The following is a 20,688-nucleotide window of genomic DNA, read 5'->3' as shown; positions in this document are numbered from 1 at the left end:
CCCCCCTTTTTGCAGTGCATACACCATGCATACTTTTCATATTTTCTTTCTCATTCCCATACACATGTAGGCATGCATACTCTAACTCACTTTTCTCTAATAGGGAGGAATAAATAGCTTTACTTAATGTGAAAAATTTGTGATAATATAGAAAGTTTAACTTTCAGATAAGCAGTGTCAATGTAATACAAAGCTTAGAATATAAAGCCAAACTGGAGGAAGTTGTATGTAATTTATTTCATCCCACTGCCAAAAGAGCCTTGCTTTGCAATTTTTTCTTTGATTTCAAACTCTGGGTAGATGCCTAACTATAAAAACAATACTTCCAAACTAGAGGGGAAAAAAAACACCACAAAACCTGTCACATTTATTCTCTAACTATATAAAATGGACAGGGCAGTACAAATGTTCAGAAAGGATCAGACAGCTATGGAAAAGTTTAGGCTGAAAATGGTCTCCAGAGGGCAGCTAGTCCAACCTCCTGCTCAAGTCAGGCCAAGTGTCAGAGTATGATCAGCCCTTTTAGAGCCATTTCTAGACATGCTTTATAAATACTTGAGGATGTGGATTTGACAGAGTCTCTAGGCAACCTGTTCCCATGCTAAGCATTCTTGTAGAGATTTTTTTTTCCTTATGGAAATTGAAATTTCCTTAAACACAAGTTACAACTGTTGTCTGTCACAGCATACCTCTAAGGAATGTCTGGCTTCACCTTTTCTCTGCAGACCCTTAGGCACCAGACAACTGCAGCTACATCCTTCCTTTACCTTTCCTTACCTGCTTGAAATAACTTAATTCCTTCTGCTTCATCCTAAATATCATATAATCCAGTCTCCTAACCATTTCAGTGCAATTCTGCCATTTTCTTTGCATTTTGCCAGGATTTCACTCACACATGAAAAATAAGCCTAAAAATGGGCACTCATTCTGGTTTATTTCCAAGGAGAAAAATAACTTCTCACAACATCACTAGAAACACCCTCAGCTCATGCTGAGGTCAAAGGACTGAGATGTCCTCCATCCTTTGAAGAATGACAGCTGATGATGAAGCAGAAAAAACAAAACACCATCTTTCACAAAAGCCATTTTTCGCTTCCCCAGTGAAAACTATGAAGTCATCACTATGTGCCAAACTTCTGCTGAAACCCTTCTGCTTCAACAACTTGCTCTACCTGCCATTGAGGAAGATGCATTAGCATTGTTTCATACACATCTAAGAGTCATTCACAGAACAAGAACACGTAAAAAAATCACAGAAAACAGAAAATTAAGTGCAAGCATTGCACATGGTGAGTGATTAAGCAGCTCTGATGACAGAGAGAGACAAGAAATAGATTTAAATATTAAGTTGAAATTAAGACATGCCCTAAAGATTTCTACTTTCAAATACAAATGCATATTAAGAAGCAGAGTCTATTCCTAATGGACAACTCCTTCTCCCAACAAGTGACACGCCACCTCAGAGTCCACTGTAGGGTAGTGCTACAAGAATAATCAGTTCTGCTTCTGTCAAGGTTCTGATGTAACTACTATCTACTTTTCCTGAAAATATATTTGCTACATTACAGCTTTGCAGTGCGATTTTTATATTACCTGTAACAACACCACAGTAATGATTCTGAGAAGGAGGCTTTTCAGAAATTTTCTCCTCTACGGACCTTTTTCGTCTGTACACCCTGTGTGCATGTCCTGTTACAGCCAAAGTGCGATTGAGTGGCTCAATAAATATGAAGTCCTCATTAATCTGTATAAACCCCATCTGTAAAGGAAAACAAAAGGAACATATAAGGTAAGAACTTAAGTTGTGCACAGTTCTGCAGGAGAAAAAAAAAACCCACAACACTCCATTTAAGGAAACACTTTGTTTTAGTAACCTTATGAGCAAAGTGAGTACCTTTGTATTTTACAAGTTTTCTACTTAAATTAACTAGAATAAATTTCATTTATTTCAGCTAAATCTGGGTGGGTGGGTGGCTACATGCCAGTAGCATATGCACAGTAAAAGATACAGAATGTTAAAAGTTTACTTTGGGAGACCCAGGAGGTCATTTATATATGTACAGTATGTACAAAAAAGTTATATACACTGGCTTTATTATTTATTATTGTCACATTTTTAGATAACTGTATTTAATGAAATAACAGGAACTATGTAAGGCATATGAATACATGCTGAACAAATGTGAAGATGGAAAAGAAATATTGTGGCACTCTTTTTACTCTTTTTCGAACTAAAAGAACCCAAAACTATTTTTAAAAGGCAGAAATCCCTTTTTGGTTTCCAGCAGTAACACCAGAAAAATATTTGAATAAAGCCATTAAGTTGGTTAATTCTTCCCCTGTCTCAATGTATTTATACACACTAACACACAGGAAAAGTTAACACACCAGATGCACATCTAATATTACAAGGGCACAGCCAATGCTGAAAAAAAAAATACTATAAAACATACTTATATAAATACCACACAAATAAAAACTCAGCACAAACTGTTAAGCTTCCAATACACAAAAGTTTGCTATCAAGAGTAAAGCTGGAGACAGCAACATTTTTGGGGTTTCTCCCCCCACATTACCAAGACTGACAGTTAATTTCCTCACTCTCTAAACTTAAAAAACATATTGTACTGTTTTGCTACAGAAACAAAACTATGTGATATATCTGGCTAAGAGAAGCAGACAGTTCTTCTGTATATTTTTATGTAGCGTCAATGGGGAAAAATAGAAAATAATTTTGTTTCTTCTGGAATCATGTGAGTGCCATTATCACATTGGATATCCTGTCTGACATACGAATAAACCACCCAAAAATATTCTGACCCAAGGAAAAAAACAAAATCAAAATTTTTGAGTGGTACAAAACACAATTTCATTCAAACACAACACCTCAAAAAGAAAAAATCCAACAATCTTTCAGCACAATCACATGAAATTAATGTGAATACACACACTTAATTTTTCATTAAGTTACAATAGCTAAGGAATGCTAAACAGATGTCAAAAGGTCATCACTAACACTGCACACAAACACAAATGTATCTGGGGATTTGGCTGTTCCTTCTCATTTTACACTTACATTTTAGGTTCAGTTCAGCAGGAGCTTTAAATGTCACATACTAGAAAATTAGCCAGCTACGTATTGCTAAGTACTTTCTGTACACCTACAAGATAACACTTCTTGAAAAGTTATCTTTAAAAAGGCTACTTTTACATAACAATTAACTTGTCCTATACAAAATTCAAATTACGTGAAATAAATTTATTTAAAAGCATAGTTCTCAAATACTAGTAAAAGGCATAAAACACTTTTCATTCGATTTTTATGTCAAATGCTAAATTTCACTCAGGCATAGATAATTTTACTTTTTTAAAGAATTATTTTGTATATGAAAGCTGTTGATTAAATATAGAACAAGAATAGCAGCTCACTAGTGGTGCTGCAAGTATCCCCTGTACACCAACCAAAAACAAAGCCTTATTCCCTCCTGAATAGAGTCAATCATAGAACATTTGTCACATTTCTTCCATCTCCATTCTCTTTGTTGCAAAATGAAACCAGGGCTTTAAGATGATGCTCTTCAAGTTGTCACCATTCATCAGACATTCTGAAAAGCTGTGCTAGGACTGACATTTAATGTTCTCTTCCAGCTCCTTGCAGAAGGAGCAGAAAGTGAAGTTTAATTCATTGGTAGAGAAAACCAAAATATATTGCCTGTTTCCTGAGTCAGAAGTTAAAGAACCGAACAGTGATGTAAAGTTATAGATATGCAAATGGATGATTCTCAGACAAAAATGGATAACCAGATAATCTTTGATGTCATTTTAACTGCTTTTGGGGAAAAAAACCAAACCAAACAACAAAACATTATTTCTCTAACTTTCGCATAATTTCACAGGAGAAAGTGGTAGGTGAAACTGCAGCTTTGTCAACCATGCTCTTCTATTTTCATAATCATTAAAAATGGAGTTAAGAAGATATTTTTATGAAGTAAACATAGAAAGCAGAGAAGTCAAAGCATGCATTCAAGCATTTCAGTTTCAAAACATTTTCAGATATTGAATGCTAAGGCAAATTACAGCCTTTAGACAGTTCAAATGGCAAAACTTCCATGTTATGAGAATGTGCAGCAGAACAAGGATTAAAAAAGATGGAAAAGCAAAACACTAATATCCATCTGGGATAGAACTGTGAGCTCGGACAAACTGACACATCTTACACCAGTTTCGTTTGAAAAAATACTACTGCTCACAGCTGCAATTGAAAAGCCCCCCAGGATGCTGGACACATCTCATGTAAAGGTAACATAGCATGCCACTCTTTCCCCCTGTAGCACACATATCTAAGTAGACTTCAAACCCAGTGCAATCTAGTTTGGCAAAAAAAAACCTTCAAATTTTGTAACTATTGATAAACTCGGTACTTGCTTTGTATTGTATTTATTTATGAAATAAAGAGAGTCCTTAAGTTTAGGGCAAACTTCAGCTGATGGGCAAATAAAACTTCACTTGCAGAAAACTAACTTTTTGCCAAATTTGGATAGTGGGAAACCAAGACAAATGAAAACAGCAGCTTTCCCCAGCACCTTGAGTGGCACAGGTCAGGTGGGGAACAGTGAGTTACAATTTCTCCCTGCTGCAGCCAACTCTCCACTGTCTTGTGAAGCAAATGCACACAGCAAGTAAGGATGGGCTGTATGAGACTCTACTCCTTCCTGCTCCCAACATACTTCCCAAGGCAAATATCAAGGGGAAAAATGCACTCCTATCAGATGCATAAAATGTTTATGTTACTTAGCACACATGTTGCGTCCATCAGAACCACAATATTAATGTCACATTTGCAGTATAATAATGAAAGGTTCCCTTCACTGCGCCATACGAAAAACCAAATTGTCCTTATAAGGTCATTATCTACTTGTTTTGAAACATAATTTCATAACAGGCTTTGTGCTATTTGTCAAATGTCCCAAAACTGAGCATTAATTTCTGAGTAAACAGGCAAAATCTTTTATTTACATTTCAGTATCCCATTCTGAAGGTTTTTCTCCATGATTTTAACAATCCAGATTTAATTTGGTGACTTGATTCTAAGAATTCTATCAGAACCTGACCTGAGCTGAAACACAACAAAAAGTCTCCAGCTCTTACTAATGACTTTCCATCTATAAGAACCTTCATTGCTGAAGGCTGAGGAAACATAAGTGCTTTCAGTTCATAAGTGCCTTCTGTCTTCAATTCACGGTGTTTCACAGCTGTGCACATCATTTGCACTGCCCTTTTCCTGTAGGTTTTCTCTGCCTGTCTGTTCACTCCAATCTGCTGCACGGAGTTAGGAGACATCACAGAGGGAAGAGTCAGTATTATCACAGTTGACTGGCTTTCAGCTGCTGACATAGTTATCAATCCAATCCTTTCTGGGATCTTTTTTAATCCTAGGGTTGTGCCTTACTGAAGTGCACAAACATGCACAATGCTACACCTCATAGCCTCAACAGAGGAAAAAAACATTTAGACTGTTATGCAGAGATCACTGCATTCAATGCATGTATTCAGGTACTAGCCCCCAGATTTGAGGTCTGTGGAAACCATTTTTGCATGGCTTTTAAATCCTTCCAAATCCTCTATATTCCTATACAGTCTGGTTTAAGATACACACTGCTCTGAATTCTTAAGAAAATCATTCTCTATATGAAAGGATGCTGCTCTCACGTTTAAGACAATGGCTACTTTTTTCAAAACAATCTGATGTTGCACAAAGATGCAGGAAAACATTTATGTTGTTACTCCCTATGCTAATAACAATTAAACAGGTATTCACAACACTAAGCCATAGACTGGACTTGATAAGCTCAAAAGCCTTTTCCAACTTAATTGATTCTATGATACACACAAAATGTAACTGCAAACAAAATACATAAAATTTATCAATTCTAAATGCTCTGATTTTTTAAGTGTCTTTTTTAGTAAAAGCACAAATGTACTTCCTAAATTCATGGTGGTGTTTTAAGGTCAGATATTCAGTCACTGCTATCAGCAGTGAAACTCATGAATCAGACAGGAGTCCCTCCAAATGCCAGAGCTATCTGCGCAGTTCAACAAGCTGGTCATCAGGTTCAAGTGACCACTACTTCTACATGCCAGCTTCTCTCTGTTCTTCTTGTTACAACTCTCAGCCTCCTGGAGACTGTAGACTTCTGGAACTTACACTTTCACAAAGTTCCCTGGTTCAGCTTGTGACCACTATTTTCAGAAAAGTCAGTGCAGTCTGAACTACTGCATACTTGCCTTTTGACCATCAGAAGAATTTAGTAGAACTGGCAAACCAATCATAAAATGCTGAAATTATGTGCTCCATCCCCCTTTCTCTTCCCTTGTCCAGGAAGCTCTTGCCCACTTTCTGGTTGACTAATCTGTGGCTTAAAATACACCTAAACTTAAGAAACACCTGTGACAAAGGAAGGCACAGGCACACCCCAACACATGAAAAGACTGAAAGACCTATGAAAAGAATAAAAACCTAGCAGAAAAGACCACTTGCTACCAGTCATCCAGAGCTCTCCAATACTGATTGTAACACCCAGTGTTAACACAGCTCATGCACATTATTCAGAATAAAGGTCACTGTCTTGAGGGAAACACCAGCTCAGAGAACAATTGGCTAATTCCTCTAGCAACTTACCTGGCACAATGGAATTTCAGCTTTCCCTCAAAGTCATAAAAAGCCATTTAATCTTCTTATTCTAGCCAGAAAATCAAACATATTAAAATATATTTATACATCATTCATGAGTTGCAGCTTTGCTTGTAGATTTCACTTGACTGTTGAAACAAACTCAGCTAAATTCAACACACTAAGTCAAACCAAATTTTCTTTTTGAATCATATGCATCATGCATTATTTCATTATTTTCATTATACAACTTAAATTTTCACTGCTTAGGTCCTGTAGTACTAGGAAAATAATGAATAAGACACAATGCAAATTACCTCTGTATTTTAATGTCTTAGATCCACACATCAATTCCAGTCTCCTATGTATTTGAGATTTTGTAAAATAGAAATTATCTTATCTAGATATTCTTATAACACAAATCCTTTGCCAGACTACAATTCTTTTCACATTTCCTTGCTGCTACTGTTAAATGAAATAGTTTCAATGGAACTGCTGCCCTATTATTTCACTATCCTTATTTGAAACGTTTCACATTTTTATCTTTTAACATTTGGAAATCATTCCAATGTTACAACTTTATTGATTCATGGCCATTATTTAGATCCATCTGATCCAGGGTCAACATTGCTTTCCTTCTGGGCCACCTCTGTAGGCTGGCTTTCCAAGGTCCCTTGATACTCACTTCGCAGTTTTTATGAAAGGGAATCATAGAGTATTGCAGTTCCTACTGTGTGATGACACATACATCAGCCTTTGACTATTGCTTGGTGAAAGAGGCTTACTATAACTCTGAGATTAGTGTTATGAATTTGAACGAGGCCAAACTTTCTCCAGAGAAAGAGGTTCTCGTTTATTAAAATAGCTGCAAGGAACAGAGTGTCCAGGATAAGCCCAGGCACCCACACAGCGAGCCAAAAACAAAACAGTGCGCTGACCCCAAGTGCACTGCGTTCTCCCAAACAAAAAGTACCCCAAAACAAGAAGCACCCCGACCCAACTGAACTCCCCACATTTACAGTCCCCCTGGAGTCAAGGATTGGTGCATTTTGGATCCTCATGATGACTGGTCCATTTCCAGGCTTCTCATTGGTCTTTACCACCGTTCATTCTGGACCAATTGTTTCTGCAGGGCTTCGAATGATTGGTCAGATCTTTCATCCAATCTCTCTTTGACCTTGCCTTGCCCCTGTTTCACCAAACCCTGGACCCTTCTAGCACATTCTAATAGGCCCCCCCCTTTAACATAATACAAATAATATAACATAATTAATACAATATAATTGAACTATATCCTATTTTAACTTAACTTTTACCTATAACATTAGCTCAGCTGCTTAGAGTCAGGTGCTAATAGCATCAAGGTTTGTGGATTCAATCCCTATATGGGCCACCCACTTAAAAGTTGAACTTGATCCTTGTGGGTCCTTTCCAACTTGGAATATTCTGATTATGTAATTATCCTTGTAACCACAAATTAATTCCTCTCTCTAAACATTAGCAAACAGAACTGCAACTCAACTGCAACCACATTTCAGCTATCACTACAGTGCAAATTTGTGAAAGGAGAATAAAGTTTCTACATCTTCACTTAATGTCCTCCACCAAGTTCATACGCTTGATGGCTCATAATAATACACACACTTTTTTTTCCTCCTGTCGCTGTCAGCTAATTCACTAGGCTACAAAGTAAATCTATAAATGTATAAAACTGGTAAGTCACAAACAAAAGCAACTTACCTTTGGTCAGGCTACAGCCTTTGGTCTGTTTAATTCTTCTGTGCCTCCCAGCTCTGAATGTGCCGCTAAAGGAGAGCCAAGCCCCCAGGGATTGTTACTGATTTTAACTCTGGATCATACAAACGTCCAAACTAGGTGTTTCATGACTACATGTCAAAGGGACTGACCCTTCCAGCCACAGAGGGGTTCACTTCTTTTGAAAATATTTCATCATCTAAAACATTGCCTTCTCTCCACATTAATATGAACAAAAGTCATGCTGAAAACCAAGCAAAGTTTACTGGAACTCTTTCTCTCTGCCAGTTAAATTTGTGAGAGTTGGACTTCAAAGTAATCATAGGATGTAACACCAAAGTTACATCTTCCACTGAAAGCCCGACAACTTCACATGGAGAATGAAGTCTTCAAGAAGTGGGAAAGCACAGAACAACAGACAAAAATATAAGATGACTACAGGTAACACAGTTCCTACACTTTCCGATTTCCAATTTATTATTTATGGTTATGGTTACACCTGACATTCAGTTTCTATAAAAATACCTTTTTGTATCTTAACTTTCTAGCTCTGCCTAGTTTTATCTGTTTGTCTTTGGAGCGACTTACTTTTCCTAAGGCATAAGGCAAGTAACTTGATATGGTTGTGAAAATTGTTTCACCAAACCAATGTGCCCACAAGTTCATTACAACATCATGTATGCTTTCACAGGTTTTCCTTAACAGAAAATAAAAGACAAATTTTAAGAAGTTTACTGAAACTAAACACATGTTGCTGTTTTCACAAATTTATTGCCTCAATAGCACTTTGTAAATGGACTCCACTGTACACTATTATTTTGGCAGCAGTTATCCTGAAGTGTAGTTTAGCTGTAGTTTGTTTCAGTCAAATTAGTTGTGTAAAAACACTGGAATGGCCTTAATGTTTTAAAACACAGAATTCATTTCAAACCCTTTGGAATCTTGCAATGAGAAGACACAGAATAGTTTAAGCACACATAAAAATTTTCAAAATCACTAAGGCACCATAACTCAAATTTCACGAAACTAAATGAAGATAAATAGACATTGATGTTGAGGGAAACCCTATATTTCTTATGATGACTCGTTTTGGAACAACTAGAGGAACCTTATAAACAATTACTACCCTACATAGAGTGCACCATGAACTTTATTTGAGTGTGCTGTTCTTGCTCTCCCTAGATACAAGACTAATCTTCTCCAGTTTGAGGTAACTGAAGTATCTTTAATAACACTTCATTGAAAACTACTTCCACAAGACAATTCTAAGTTCCATTTTCAAATGCTTAGAACAGAAAAGTAACAAATATGAAACACAAACTCCTATAGCTAAATGTACCATTGCTGTTGTATAGCCTATTTTTCTAAAAAAGTGGATGGCAAACAAACCAACTGCATCTAGCTGCAGGTAACTTTATCACAAGGTGTCACAGGAATATAATACTGTTATGCATGATAGGCACATACACGATATGTAACAGTAACCTCCAGAAAATTTAAAATTTTGGGGCTTGAACAGGTATGACCAGACAAAGAATGTCATCTATGAGCCAGGTAAAAGCACAGAAAACTGCAAAAGCCAGCAAGAATCCCAGTATCTTTATTAAAACCATAGAATGCCATAAATGTGGGACTCATGGAGATATCAATAATTCACATAACCTCATTTTAGTGTCACCAAAAAAAGAAGTATAAGTATGTATTTATGGAGAGTTATCAGAAGGAACATCATGAAATTCATCTAGGATGAATGCCAAGCCTAGGTCCAGTCCCTGGGACAGATCCGCATCTAGCACTAGTACAGACTTCACATTACATGGATGGATGGTGAGAAGATATTCTGAAATGGTCCTGGTAGTCCTTGAGGGCAGTAGGTATACAATATAGAATCATAATTGTCTGCGATGTTGTTTCACTCAGTTGTTTATCAGCGGTTGTGATCTCTAAATTCTAGTCCAATTCTATTACTTAGTTTCATTCTGTCTTTGCTATAAGTTTTGAATTCTCATCTTGTTCTCTCATTGACTTGCAATCTACATTTTGCCAAGATACTGATGTATTCTTAACTAGCATTCAGTTTGGGCATTATATATGTATATGCTGAATACTGAAAATCTGAGACATTCAGAACTAGTGCCTATATTTTAAAAAAATTTACATAAATCGCCATTTAAAGCCTACTTTTCAATTGCAACATCTACAAAACAAATAACTGCAGTTACATGGTAACATGCAAAAATATTTGAAAAATATTTGACAGAAGCACTCTAAATGCATTTTCCTGTTACCATGTTGCACAGCTAAAATTACTGGGTAACTAAATATCTATTTTTTACTAAATTGCAGATATCAAGATTCTTGATACACAGCTATAGAATAGCTTTACATCTACCCATCTATCAGTGTGTTTAGGTTCTACAGCCTTTCAAAGAGAAGGAAAAAGGAAAGGGGAGAGAGACTACCGAATATAGACATGGTCTGGAAATTTGAGTTTCATGAACTTCCATTTTCCTTCACCTAAAGAGTTTCATGTTCACTCAAGAAAACTATTCCACAATTATAACTTTAAAATAATAAATTCAAAATTATTAATACCTGAAGATTTATACTTAGCAACTACAAACCAGGAAGTGCAGACTTAACACAGGCTTCTTCTTTCTTTTTTTTTTATGCAGCATTCTGGAAGTTTATGATGTATAGAAAGCCTACTACTCCCAGCACAGGTAACTTATTTTAGAAAGAACAGCATACGCAACTATTTTAAAAGTAAATTAACATTTTTGATCCAAGTGCTACAAGGTATCGTTGAAATGAAATTGAGTATACATGACAGTCAATTTAAAAACTGTTTTCGAGACACATAGGATTAATGAGACACTGAAAACACCCTTGATTTTTAAAATAACTTAAATTGAAAAACTATTTCATTCATTTGCTACAGGCAACTATAAAAGGATTGACTAATACTATTAAAAGAAACAGCTATGGGCAAGTCAGACTTCATCAACGATGCAGCTATTTAATGTTCAGAATATCCATACTTGCACACAAGGCACACTGTAATCCTTAAGAAAATAAACACAGTACTTTCATCCTTAGATGCTTAAAACAATGCAGATTTTAAGGCAACCATGACTTTGACACAAAAGACAACAACATGTAATATGCCAACTCACCATGTTATATGTTAATGGTCTCTTTCTGATCATTTCTCCCTTCACTCAGTAGCTTCTACCCTTTATCTTAGGAGGTTGAACTAACTAGATCTAAAACCAACTAGATCTTGGATCTCTCATGTAATTTTGTCTTCTATTACAGAAGAAACAGAAATTACAAGGAAGGGCTAGAAAGCCTTAAAGGCTGACTGTTAGTTCAGTAACATAAGATGAATTTCTAAAATCATAGAATGATTTGGGTTGGGAAGGACCTTAAAGATCCTCTCATTCCAAGCCGCATGTCATGGGCAGCAACACCTTGCACTAGACCAGGTTGCTCAAAGCCCACCCGACTGGCCTTGAACATTGCCAGGTATGGGGCATCCCCAGCTGCTCTGGGCAATCTGTTCTGCGCCTTCTGAGGAAAGAATTTAGTTGTAATTTCTAATCTAAATATTTATTCAGTTTTTAAGGTATTTCCCTTATCCTATCACCCCAAGACTTTGCAAAAAGTCCCTCTCCAGCTCTTTTCTAAACTTACAATCAGATCAGAAGAGACTTTCTCAGTTATAGAATGTTAAAAGGCAAGACAAATGAGGCTGTTGTTCTGGCAACGATGATAACTCTCAAATAGCTCTGGGCAATATATGCTTAATAAAGCAAGATAACAGTATTCCATCCTAGCTGTCTAAACACTAAGATTTAGATCTGATTTCATACTGATTTAGATCAATGGTAGTGTTTTTATAATAAATATAAAGTTATTTTACAAAATTAAGATTCCAAATTTATGCTACGTAGCAAAAATCCATTGCCCATAGCTTTATGTTACAAAATTAATTCATTTAACAATAATATTTAATGCATGGAGCTAGAGCTACTAAAGAGAAGACAACTAGAAGGCAATGTCTGCGCGAAAAAAAAATTGGCCACCTTATTCCTCTTCATTTGCATTAAAAAAAATCACTATTACTGACTCAAAAATAATTAAAATTCTACTAAAAGAACATGGAAAATTTCTATACTCACAGCTCTAAATGATGATCTACGGACAGAAACATTTATTTTTTTTAAAGAAAGTCCTTTCAGTGGTCTCCCAGCATCTTGGTTTTCAGGTTTCAAATTTTGATCTGTCCTTATGAGGGCTACAGAATTAGTTTTTCATTTTTCTCAGTTCTCATTTTCATGTAGACATATGATCCAAGAAGCTGGAAGTAATAAAAGGGCCGTGTCTTCAGTTTGGTTCATTAAAAACACAATGATCAGAGCTGACTGTGGTTCAAGCACAGTTTCCACATATTTTCATTTTGCCCCCTATACAATCCTGTATTAAATATATGTTTTATGTGGTTGCATGACTTCAGCTCCACTGCTGGTGCATGCACCAACTGACAAATAAATAAAAATGCTTCCGATCTGTTGCCTGAAACGTTCAAAAAAGCCTTACTTTATTTTGCTTCAGGAAGTATGCTGGGGCATAATGTTCAACCAACCACAGATGACTAATATAGGCCAATAAAATAAACTGCAACCAAAATGAAAATCAAAGTACTATTACATTTGAACAAGCCTGACACAGCTCTTTACTTGCAGAATTCAAAGGAGAACTAGCATAAAACTCCATTTTTAAAATGGAGTTTTTAGCCACCTAACCTGCAAATTGTGTCTATCATGTTGTCCTAACTAAGGCATGATGTTAACAATGATTTGGTTTTGTTCACCAAGTATATGCTATATAAAATGGAACACAACCACTCACTTACTGTTAAAAAAATAAAACTCAGAAACCCAGCCATAACTCCTTTCCAGAATAAATACAAGTGCTTCTATAAAGTGAGTCAGGATTTAAAAAAATTTATTCCATAAAACTTAAACTAAAAACTCTTTACAATGAGCTGGTTTAGTTGATCTTAGATATTTAAGATCACTTATTTCACAACAACGTTTGAGTAGTTATCAATACCAATATCAATATCAATTCCAAGAAAGACTGTTTGCACAGCTAAACATGACTAGGTATGAAAAAAGCAACACATATGGAAACATATCACCTAAGGAAAAAATCCTTGCAATTAAAGACTCAGAGCTCATAAAGATGTTCCTTTAGAACATTTTGGTGTAATATGAGTAACTTCAGCAATTCTTGTGGTAAGACTACAAACCACTCTTTTGGAGTATGAATCAAAGGGCTGTACCTTTAGCTAATGAAACCGCATTAAATCTATTTCTTTTTAGAGCAAGCCTCGATTTTATCCCATCAGAATTTGAAATGGTATTTTATAGAGGAAAAGTATAATAACACACAAAGGATAAGCACTAAGCATTCTACACTGAGTCCCATGCAGGAAGTTAAACAGGAAATACCAACAACTCTGATCTGCATTAGATAAAACACCTAGACTAGTACCAAGATGACCAACAGAAGAGATCCGAATTTAAATTGATTCATCCACGTAAAACACTTAAATAGTCCATACCAATGAGCTAGCATTGTTCAAACCCGTGCGCTTTCATAGTAGCCACAGAAGGATGTGGCACAGTTCCAAAACCCACCCATGATTGTCCATAGAGAAATTTAATCTCTGCTAATCCTTACTGAAATATCCATCCTTGACTCCATTATCTTGGGTTTTTTCTGACAGAGAGGCTGAACTGCTCCTATTATTCCTATTATGAAACATTATTTAATTCAAGGCAACATTCCATGAAACTCAGTTTCATTCAAATCTGCAATCTGCCAAAATTACTAACTGTAGAAAACAGTAATTCAGGAAAGGAAAATAAAATATATTTATAGGTATAGAACTACAATTAAACAAATAAAGTTAGTTCTTCTATAAAATAAAGTTATGCTTAGGGTTTTTATATCTCTATCTAGAATTATATTAATCCAAACCAGACAGCTTTAAGAGAAATAAACAAGACTCCCACAACATTGTTTTAAAAAGTTGAAAATATATAGAAGTTATATTCTTCTATGACTCCTGACTGAATTTTTTTCCTAATCTATGCAGTTTTTGGCTTTTAACTTTTAAACCTAGACCCTACTTTCACTTTTGAGGAAAAAAAAATCAATTTCTTTTCTTGTGCTAAGAAACTATAGCCCTGCTACCCTTAGAAAGAAGGAACACTATCTAATTATTCTTCAGGAATTTTTATTTAAATTAAAAGAAGAAATATAAATTTGGATTAAGGTTTTTCTTTTCTTTTAAGTTAAAGAGCTTTATTTTATGTGCATAAGAACACAAATGGTGATCAGAGTGGAGTTTTGACATTAGCATCTCTTGAACGAAGCACCGTCAGTCTGACTGGTCACTTCCAAATAAAGTTGCTTCTATGAAATAGGCAAATGATTTATTACCCAACACGAAATACAAAGGAAAGGAATTATTTCATTCCATTATTTCCCATGTAAATGATTTAGTATGGGAAATTAAAAAAAAAAACAAAAAAAAAAACTAAAGAGACACCCAAGAAATGTGTTGTTATTATTGTGCTTCCTTAGATGGGTTACTACAGAAGAAACAGGTAATTGGACAGAAAAAGTGAAACATGCTAGAACTATCAGCCAGAAACTGGAAAACAAAGCTTTTATATGCCAAATTGCATCCATTTTACTCCATAAATCCTCTTCCACTTTAAACTCACTTCCTACCCTCATGTATTTCTAAATAAATATTTGAGGTGAGGTCCACTGAGGTCACAAAGAGACAAAAGAGACTGGCAATCTCTTATTTAGACAAAAATCACCTAAGCAACTTCCTGTCTCCTAACTTACAAGATTGTCAATTCTCAGGTTTCAAAAGTTGCACTAATTAAAAGAGTTTCACACACAGCTTACAACAGAAACACATACAGACAGCTTCATGTTTAGGAACATTTTTCAAAAGAAAATTATGTAAGACCACAATTAAATATTAAAACAATATGAGTCCCTCATTATGTCCCTTTTATGTCCTGTGTCCCAGTTCCAGAAGAAAACTAAAGTACTTCATACATGCCTTGAATCAGAGTTACATCTGAGTTTTCAGGGTTATAATCCAAATGCCAGGCTAATCAGACAAAAGCAAAAAATCCAAACCAACCAACCAAAAAAAAAGCAAAAAAAAAAAAAGGCAAAAAGAAAAAAGAAAAAAAAAAAAAAAAGATCATTCCAAATTGTAAGCACATCTGAAGCATAGTTTAACATTTTATATTAAAAATGGCATAACTGTAATGGTTGTAGCTATCACTTGGGCACTTCCACCCAGCATCCCCTGAAGCCCGGAGGGACAGAGCAGGACATCTACTTTGCACTGCAGCATAAAAAGTTGTCCCCAGATGAATAAAAATCACATGCAGAAATATCTGTATTTTCCTTAACTTGCTACTATCTAAATAAGCTTGCCCTGACTTGACCCAGTTAAACTTCTGACATCTAATGAGAACTTAAGGTAGCACAGCTGAGATCATGAAACAAGCATATGCAATTGTTGGAAGATAATCCCACAGAAACTAAATCACTTCACAAGTCAGTTTTGGGGCACATTTCTACATTTTGGATGCAAAACTCATTCAGAAAATAATTCTGACTGAAGTACTGGTAGACCTAAGAAAAACATTCAACAGCACAGGCTTCCAAAAAAATTTTACTTCTATTCACTTACATGCAGATGTATGTATTATTAGCAGCTAATGTTAGGAGACTGATTTCTCATTCTAATTCAATTGTTCTAAAATTAACACTAGAAATATTCTTCATTCTTTCACTTCCAAATAATACTTATTGCTCATTTATGATGGCATATTAGAAACAATAAAAAAAAAAAAAACTAACAAGAAGACCAGATTGTCCAGACAATGACATGTTAACAACAAAAGGTTAACTGAGCTGCTAATGAACTGCAGATGCACATCTGATCTTAAAACTAATATAGATGTTTTGCGCTATTGGTTTATAAAAATTTGACCAACTACTGTCTGGATCTGCAACATAAGACAGATGCTCATGCTTAGTATATTTCACGCTATTTCCACAACTCCTCTGCAAGGAGAAACCAACCAGCCCTCCTGCTATATCCCTGAAGTCATCTGAGAGATCTGAGTAAACCAAGGAAAGACACACACGCCACAGAAAAACATCTGCAAACACCTCATTCTCCCACAAATCCAAATCACTCTGGACACTCCCTTCTATTGAGGTACTTCTGCTCATCACATAGCAAAGAGGTATGTTCACCATTTGAATACTACCTCTACATGAGCATTAGTTTTCACAGACTCCTCCTGAATATTCCCACCTTCCATCAATCTTACAGTTCAAACACCTAATGCTTTCTCTTGGGTTTTTTTCCCTATTTCCCAGCTCCCCCTATTTTTATCTTATTTAGCATGGAGATCATGGATGCTGCTTTTTTTCCCCTGTCACATCCAACGTTAACAACGAAAATAATCTCCACTCCTGCAAGAAAACATTTTGAAAAGAAAGACAAAGAACAGTCCTTTTAACATAATATTACAAGAGTTGCAACATGGAGAACATTTGGTTCTTTTAAAAATCCTGATTCATTTGCTAACGAAGAAACAATTGGCAGATACATGAGATATATAAGCCAGGGATACATGTTCTTAAAAAATGTTCTTAAAAAAATGTTCATTTCACTAACATTACCATTTGTAGCTGGAAGTACTCTGCCTTTTCTTTTTAAAGCAGTTAACATCAAATAAGGAGGCCAAAATGTCACTAATTTACTAATTTCATTAATGGAACTACCCAGATTTTCTGATTTACCATCTCATTTACTTCTCTATCTTGAAAAGTAACCTTGATAATTTTATACGTTCATGACAATAGGCAGAGATCCGAGGTGATGCCCAGCAATCTCTTTTTTTTCCTTAAATGAAGCCACTCTGGAGACAGCATATTTCTAATTTCTAATTATCAGAAATATATTGCAAAGGAAGTACTTGTACTCAAACCAGGCCCTTTAGGAAGATAGCAGGCTTTTATAAGCAGGATTGGAATCACAAACCTGTCTAAGGATAGAGCACCTGCATCATTGTGGGATGAAGCTCTTTGAAGAAAGGAATCATTACCACATGGTCTGAGGCATGGTGGCCCAAAATCTCACATACCATGTGACAGTGTTTAATATTAAAGGAAACAGAGATTGTTACAGTTCAAAGGTAGTCCTGGCCTAAGTCAAACCTGATTTTCTAAATCTTTCAGCTTTACATTAACAATACTGTTTGTATGTTTAGAAGACTTATCTTTCTTATGAATTAGGATGAGGTCTCAGATACACAAAACAAAAATCTAACCAAAAGATGTTTCATCCAGAAAGATAAAGAAGTATAGCAACAGACTGCAGCAGCAGAACCCAGGAGGAAAAACAGAAACAAAGAGGGCTTATTCCTTTATCTTTACGCAGATCTTTGTTGGTTTATGGCACTTAATGACAGTAATAAAATTTTAAAGGGATACCATCTCCAGTACTAAGAAAGGAGGAAAGGAAGGAAGGAAAGGAAGGAAGTGTCGGAAGGAAGGAAGTGTTGGAAGGAAGTGTAGGAAAAAGGTGTCGGAAGTGTCGGAAGGAAGGAAGTGTCGGAAGGAAGTGTCGGAAGGAAGGAAGGAAGTGTCGGAAGGAAGTGTCGGAAGGAAGGAAGGAAGTGTCGGAAGGAAGTGTCGGAAGGAAGTGTCGGAAGGAAGGAAGGAAGTGTCGGAAGGAAGTGTCGGAAGGAAGGAAGGAAGGAAGTGTCGGAAGGAAGGAAGGAAGGAAGGAAGTGTCGGAAGGAAGGAAGGAAGGAAGTGTCGGAAGGAAGTGTCGGAAGGAAGGAAGGAAGGAAGGAAGGAAGGAAGGAAGGAAGGAAGGAAGGAAGTGTCGGAAGGAAGTGTCGGAAGGAAGGAAGGAAGTGTCGGAAGGAAGTGTCGGAAGGAAGTGTCGGAAGGAAGTGTCGGAAGGAAGGAAGGAAGGAAGGAAGGAAGGAAGGAAGGAAGTGTCGGAAGGAAGGAAGGAAGTGTCGGAAGGAAGTGTCGGAAGGAAGGAAGTGTCGGAAGGAAGTGTCGGAAGGAAGTGTCGGAAGGAAGTGTCGGAAGGAAGTGTCGGAAGGAAGGAAGGAAGGAAGGAAGGAAGGAAGGAAGGAAGGAAGTGTCGGAAGGAAGGAAGGAAGTGTCGGAAGGAAGTGTCGGAAGGAAGGAAGTGTCGGAAGGAAGTGTAGGAAGGAAGTGTCGGAAGGAAGTGTCGGAAGTGTCGGAAGTGTCGGAAGTGTCGGAAGTGTCGGAAGGAAGTGTCAGAAGGAAGTGTCGGAAGGAAGTGTCGGAAGTGTCGGAAGTGTCGGAAGTGTCGGAAGTGTCGGAAGGAAGGAAGGAAGGAAGGAAGGAAGGAAGGAAGGAAGGAAGGAAGGAAGGAAGGAAGGAAGTGTCAGAAGGAAGGAAGTGTCGGAAGGAAGGAAGTGTCGGAAGGAAGTGTCAGAAGGAAGTGTCGGAAGGAAGTGTCGGAAGGAAGGAAGGAAGGAAGGAAGGAAGGAAGGAAGGAAGGAAGGAAGGAAGGAAGGAAGGAAGGAAGGAAGGAAGTGTCGGAAGGAAGGATAGAAGGAAGGAAGGAAGTGTCGGAAGGAAGGAAGGAAGTGTCGGAAGGAAGGAAGTGTCGGAAGGAAGTGTCGGAAGGAAGTGTCGGAAGGAAGTGTCAGAAGGAAGTGTCGGAAGGAAGTGTCGGAAGTGTCGGAAGTGTCGGAAGTGTCGGAAGTGTCGGAAGGAAGGAAGGAAGGAAGGAAGGAAGGAAGGAAGGAAGGAAGGAAGGAAGGAAGGAAGGAAGGAAGTGTCGGAAGGAAGTGTCGGAAGGAAGGAAGGAAGCGTCGGAAGGAAGTGTCGGAAGGAAGTGTCGGAAGGAAGGAAGTGTCGGAAGGAAGTTTCGGAAGGAAGTGTCGGAAGGAAGTGTCGGAAGGAAGTGTCGGAAGGAAGGAAGGAAGGAAGGAAGGAAGGAAGGAAGGAAGGAAGGAAGGAAGTGTCGGAAGGAAGTGTCGGAAGGAAGTGTCGGAAGGAAGGAAGTGTCGGAAGGAAGGAAGGAAGGAAGGAAGGAAGGAAGGAAGGAAGGAAGGAAGGAAGGAAGGAAGGAAGGAAGGAAGGAAGTGCCGGAAGGAAGGAAGGAAGGAAGGAAGGAAGGAAGGAAGGAAGGAAGGAAGGAAGGAAGGAAGGAAGGAAGTGTCGGAAGGAAGGAAGGAAGTGTCGGAAGGAAGTGTCGGAAGGAAGGAAGTGTCGGAAGGAAGTGTCGGAAGGAAGTGTCGGAAGGAAGTGTCGGAAGTGTCGGAAGGAAGTGTCGGAAGGAAGTGTCGGAAGGAAGTGTCGGAAGTGTCGGAAGTGTCGGAAGTGTCGGAAGTGTCGGAAGTGTCGGAAGGAAGGAAGGAAGGAAGGAAGGAAGGAAGGAAGGAAGGAAGGAAGGAAGGAAGTGTCAGAAGGAAGGAAGTGTCGGAAGGAAGGAAGTGTCGGAAGGAAGTGTCAGAAGGAAGTGTCGGAAGGAAGTGTCAGAAGGAAGTGTCGGAAGGAAGTGTCGGAAGTGTCGGAAGTGTCGGAAGTGTCGGAAGTGTCGGAAGGAAGGAAGGAAGGAAGGAAGGAAGGAAGGAAGGAAGGAAGGAAGGAAGGAAGTGTCGGAAGGAAGTGTCGGAAGGAAGTGTCGGAAGGAAGGAAGGAAGGAAGGAAGGAAGGAAGGAAGGAAGGAAGGAAGGAAGGAAGGAAGGAAGGAAGGAAGGAAGGAAGGAAGTGTCGGAAGGAAGTGTCGGAAGGAAGTGTCGGAAGGAAGTGTCAGAAGGAAGTGTCGGAAGGAAGTGTCGGAAGTGTCGGAAGTGTCGGAAGTGTCGGAAGGAAGGAAGGAAGGAAGGAAGGAAGGAAGGAAGTGTCGGAAGGAAGTGTCGGAAGGAAGGAAGGAAGTGTCGGAAGGAAGTGTCGGAAGGAAGTGTCGGAAGGAAGGAAGTGTCGGAAGGAAGTTTCGGAAGGAAGTGTCGGAAGGAAGTGTCGGAAGGAAGTGTCGGAAGGAAGTGTCGGAAGTGTCGGAAGTGTCGGAAGGAAGGAAGGAAGTGTCGGAAGGAAGGAAGGAAGGAAGGAAGTGTCGGAAGGAAGTGTCGGAAGTGTCGGAA

General features: G+C 37.7%; 1 protein-coding gene across 1 annotated transcript in view; it reads right to left on the bottom strand.

Moving 5' to 3' along the window:
• The window catches only part of ADAMTS19 (ADAM metallopeptidase with thrombospondin type 1 motif 19), a 132,917-nt gene that overhangs the window by 102,505 nt on the left and 9,724 nt on the right, over window positions 1–20,688 (bottom strand). Inside the window, exon 3 of the mRNA XM_059492476.1 lies at window positions 1,594–1,759. Within this exon, the coding sequence (XP_059348459.1) occupies window positions 1,594–1,759 (166 nt within the window). The remainder of the gene's footprint in view (window positions 1–1,593; window positions 1,760–20,688) is intronic.

Source organism: Ammospiza nelsoni, chromosome Z (genome assembly GCF_027579445.1).
Source record: "Ammospiza nelsoni isolate bAmmNel1 chromosome Z, bAmmNel1.pri, whole genome shotgun sequence".
In the NCBI taxonomy this organism is placed as follows: domain Eukaryota; kingdom Metazoa; phylum Chordata; class Aves; order Passeriformes; family Passerellidae; genus Ammospiza; species Ammospiza nelsoni.
This window is presented reverse-complemented; position numbering and strand designations above follow the sequence as displayed.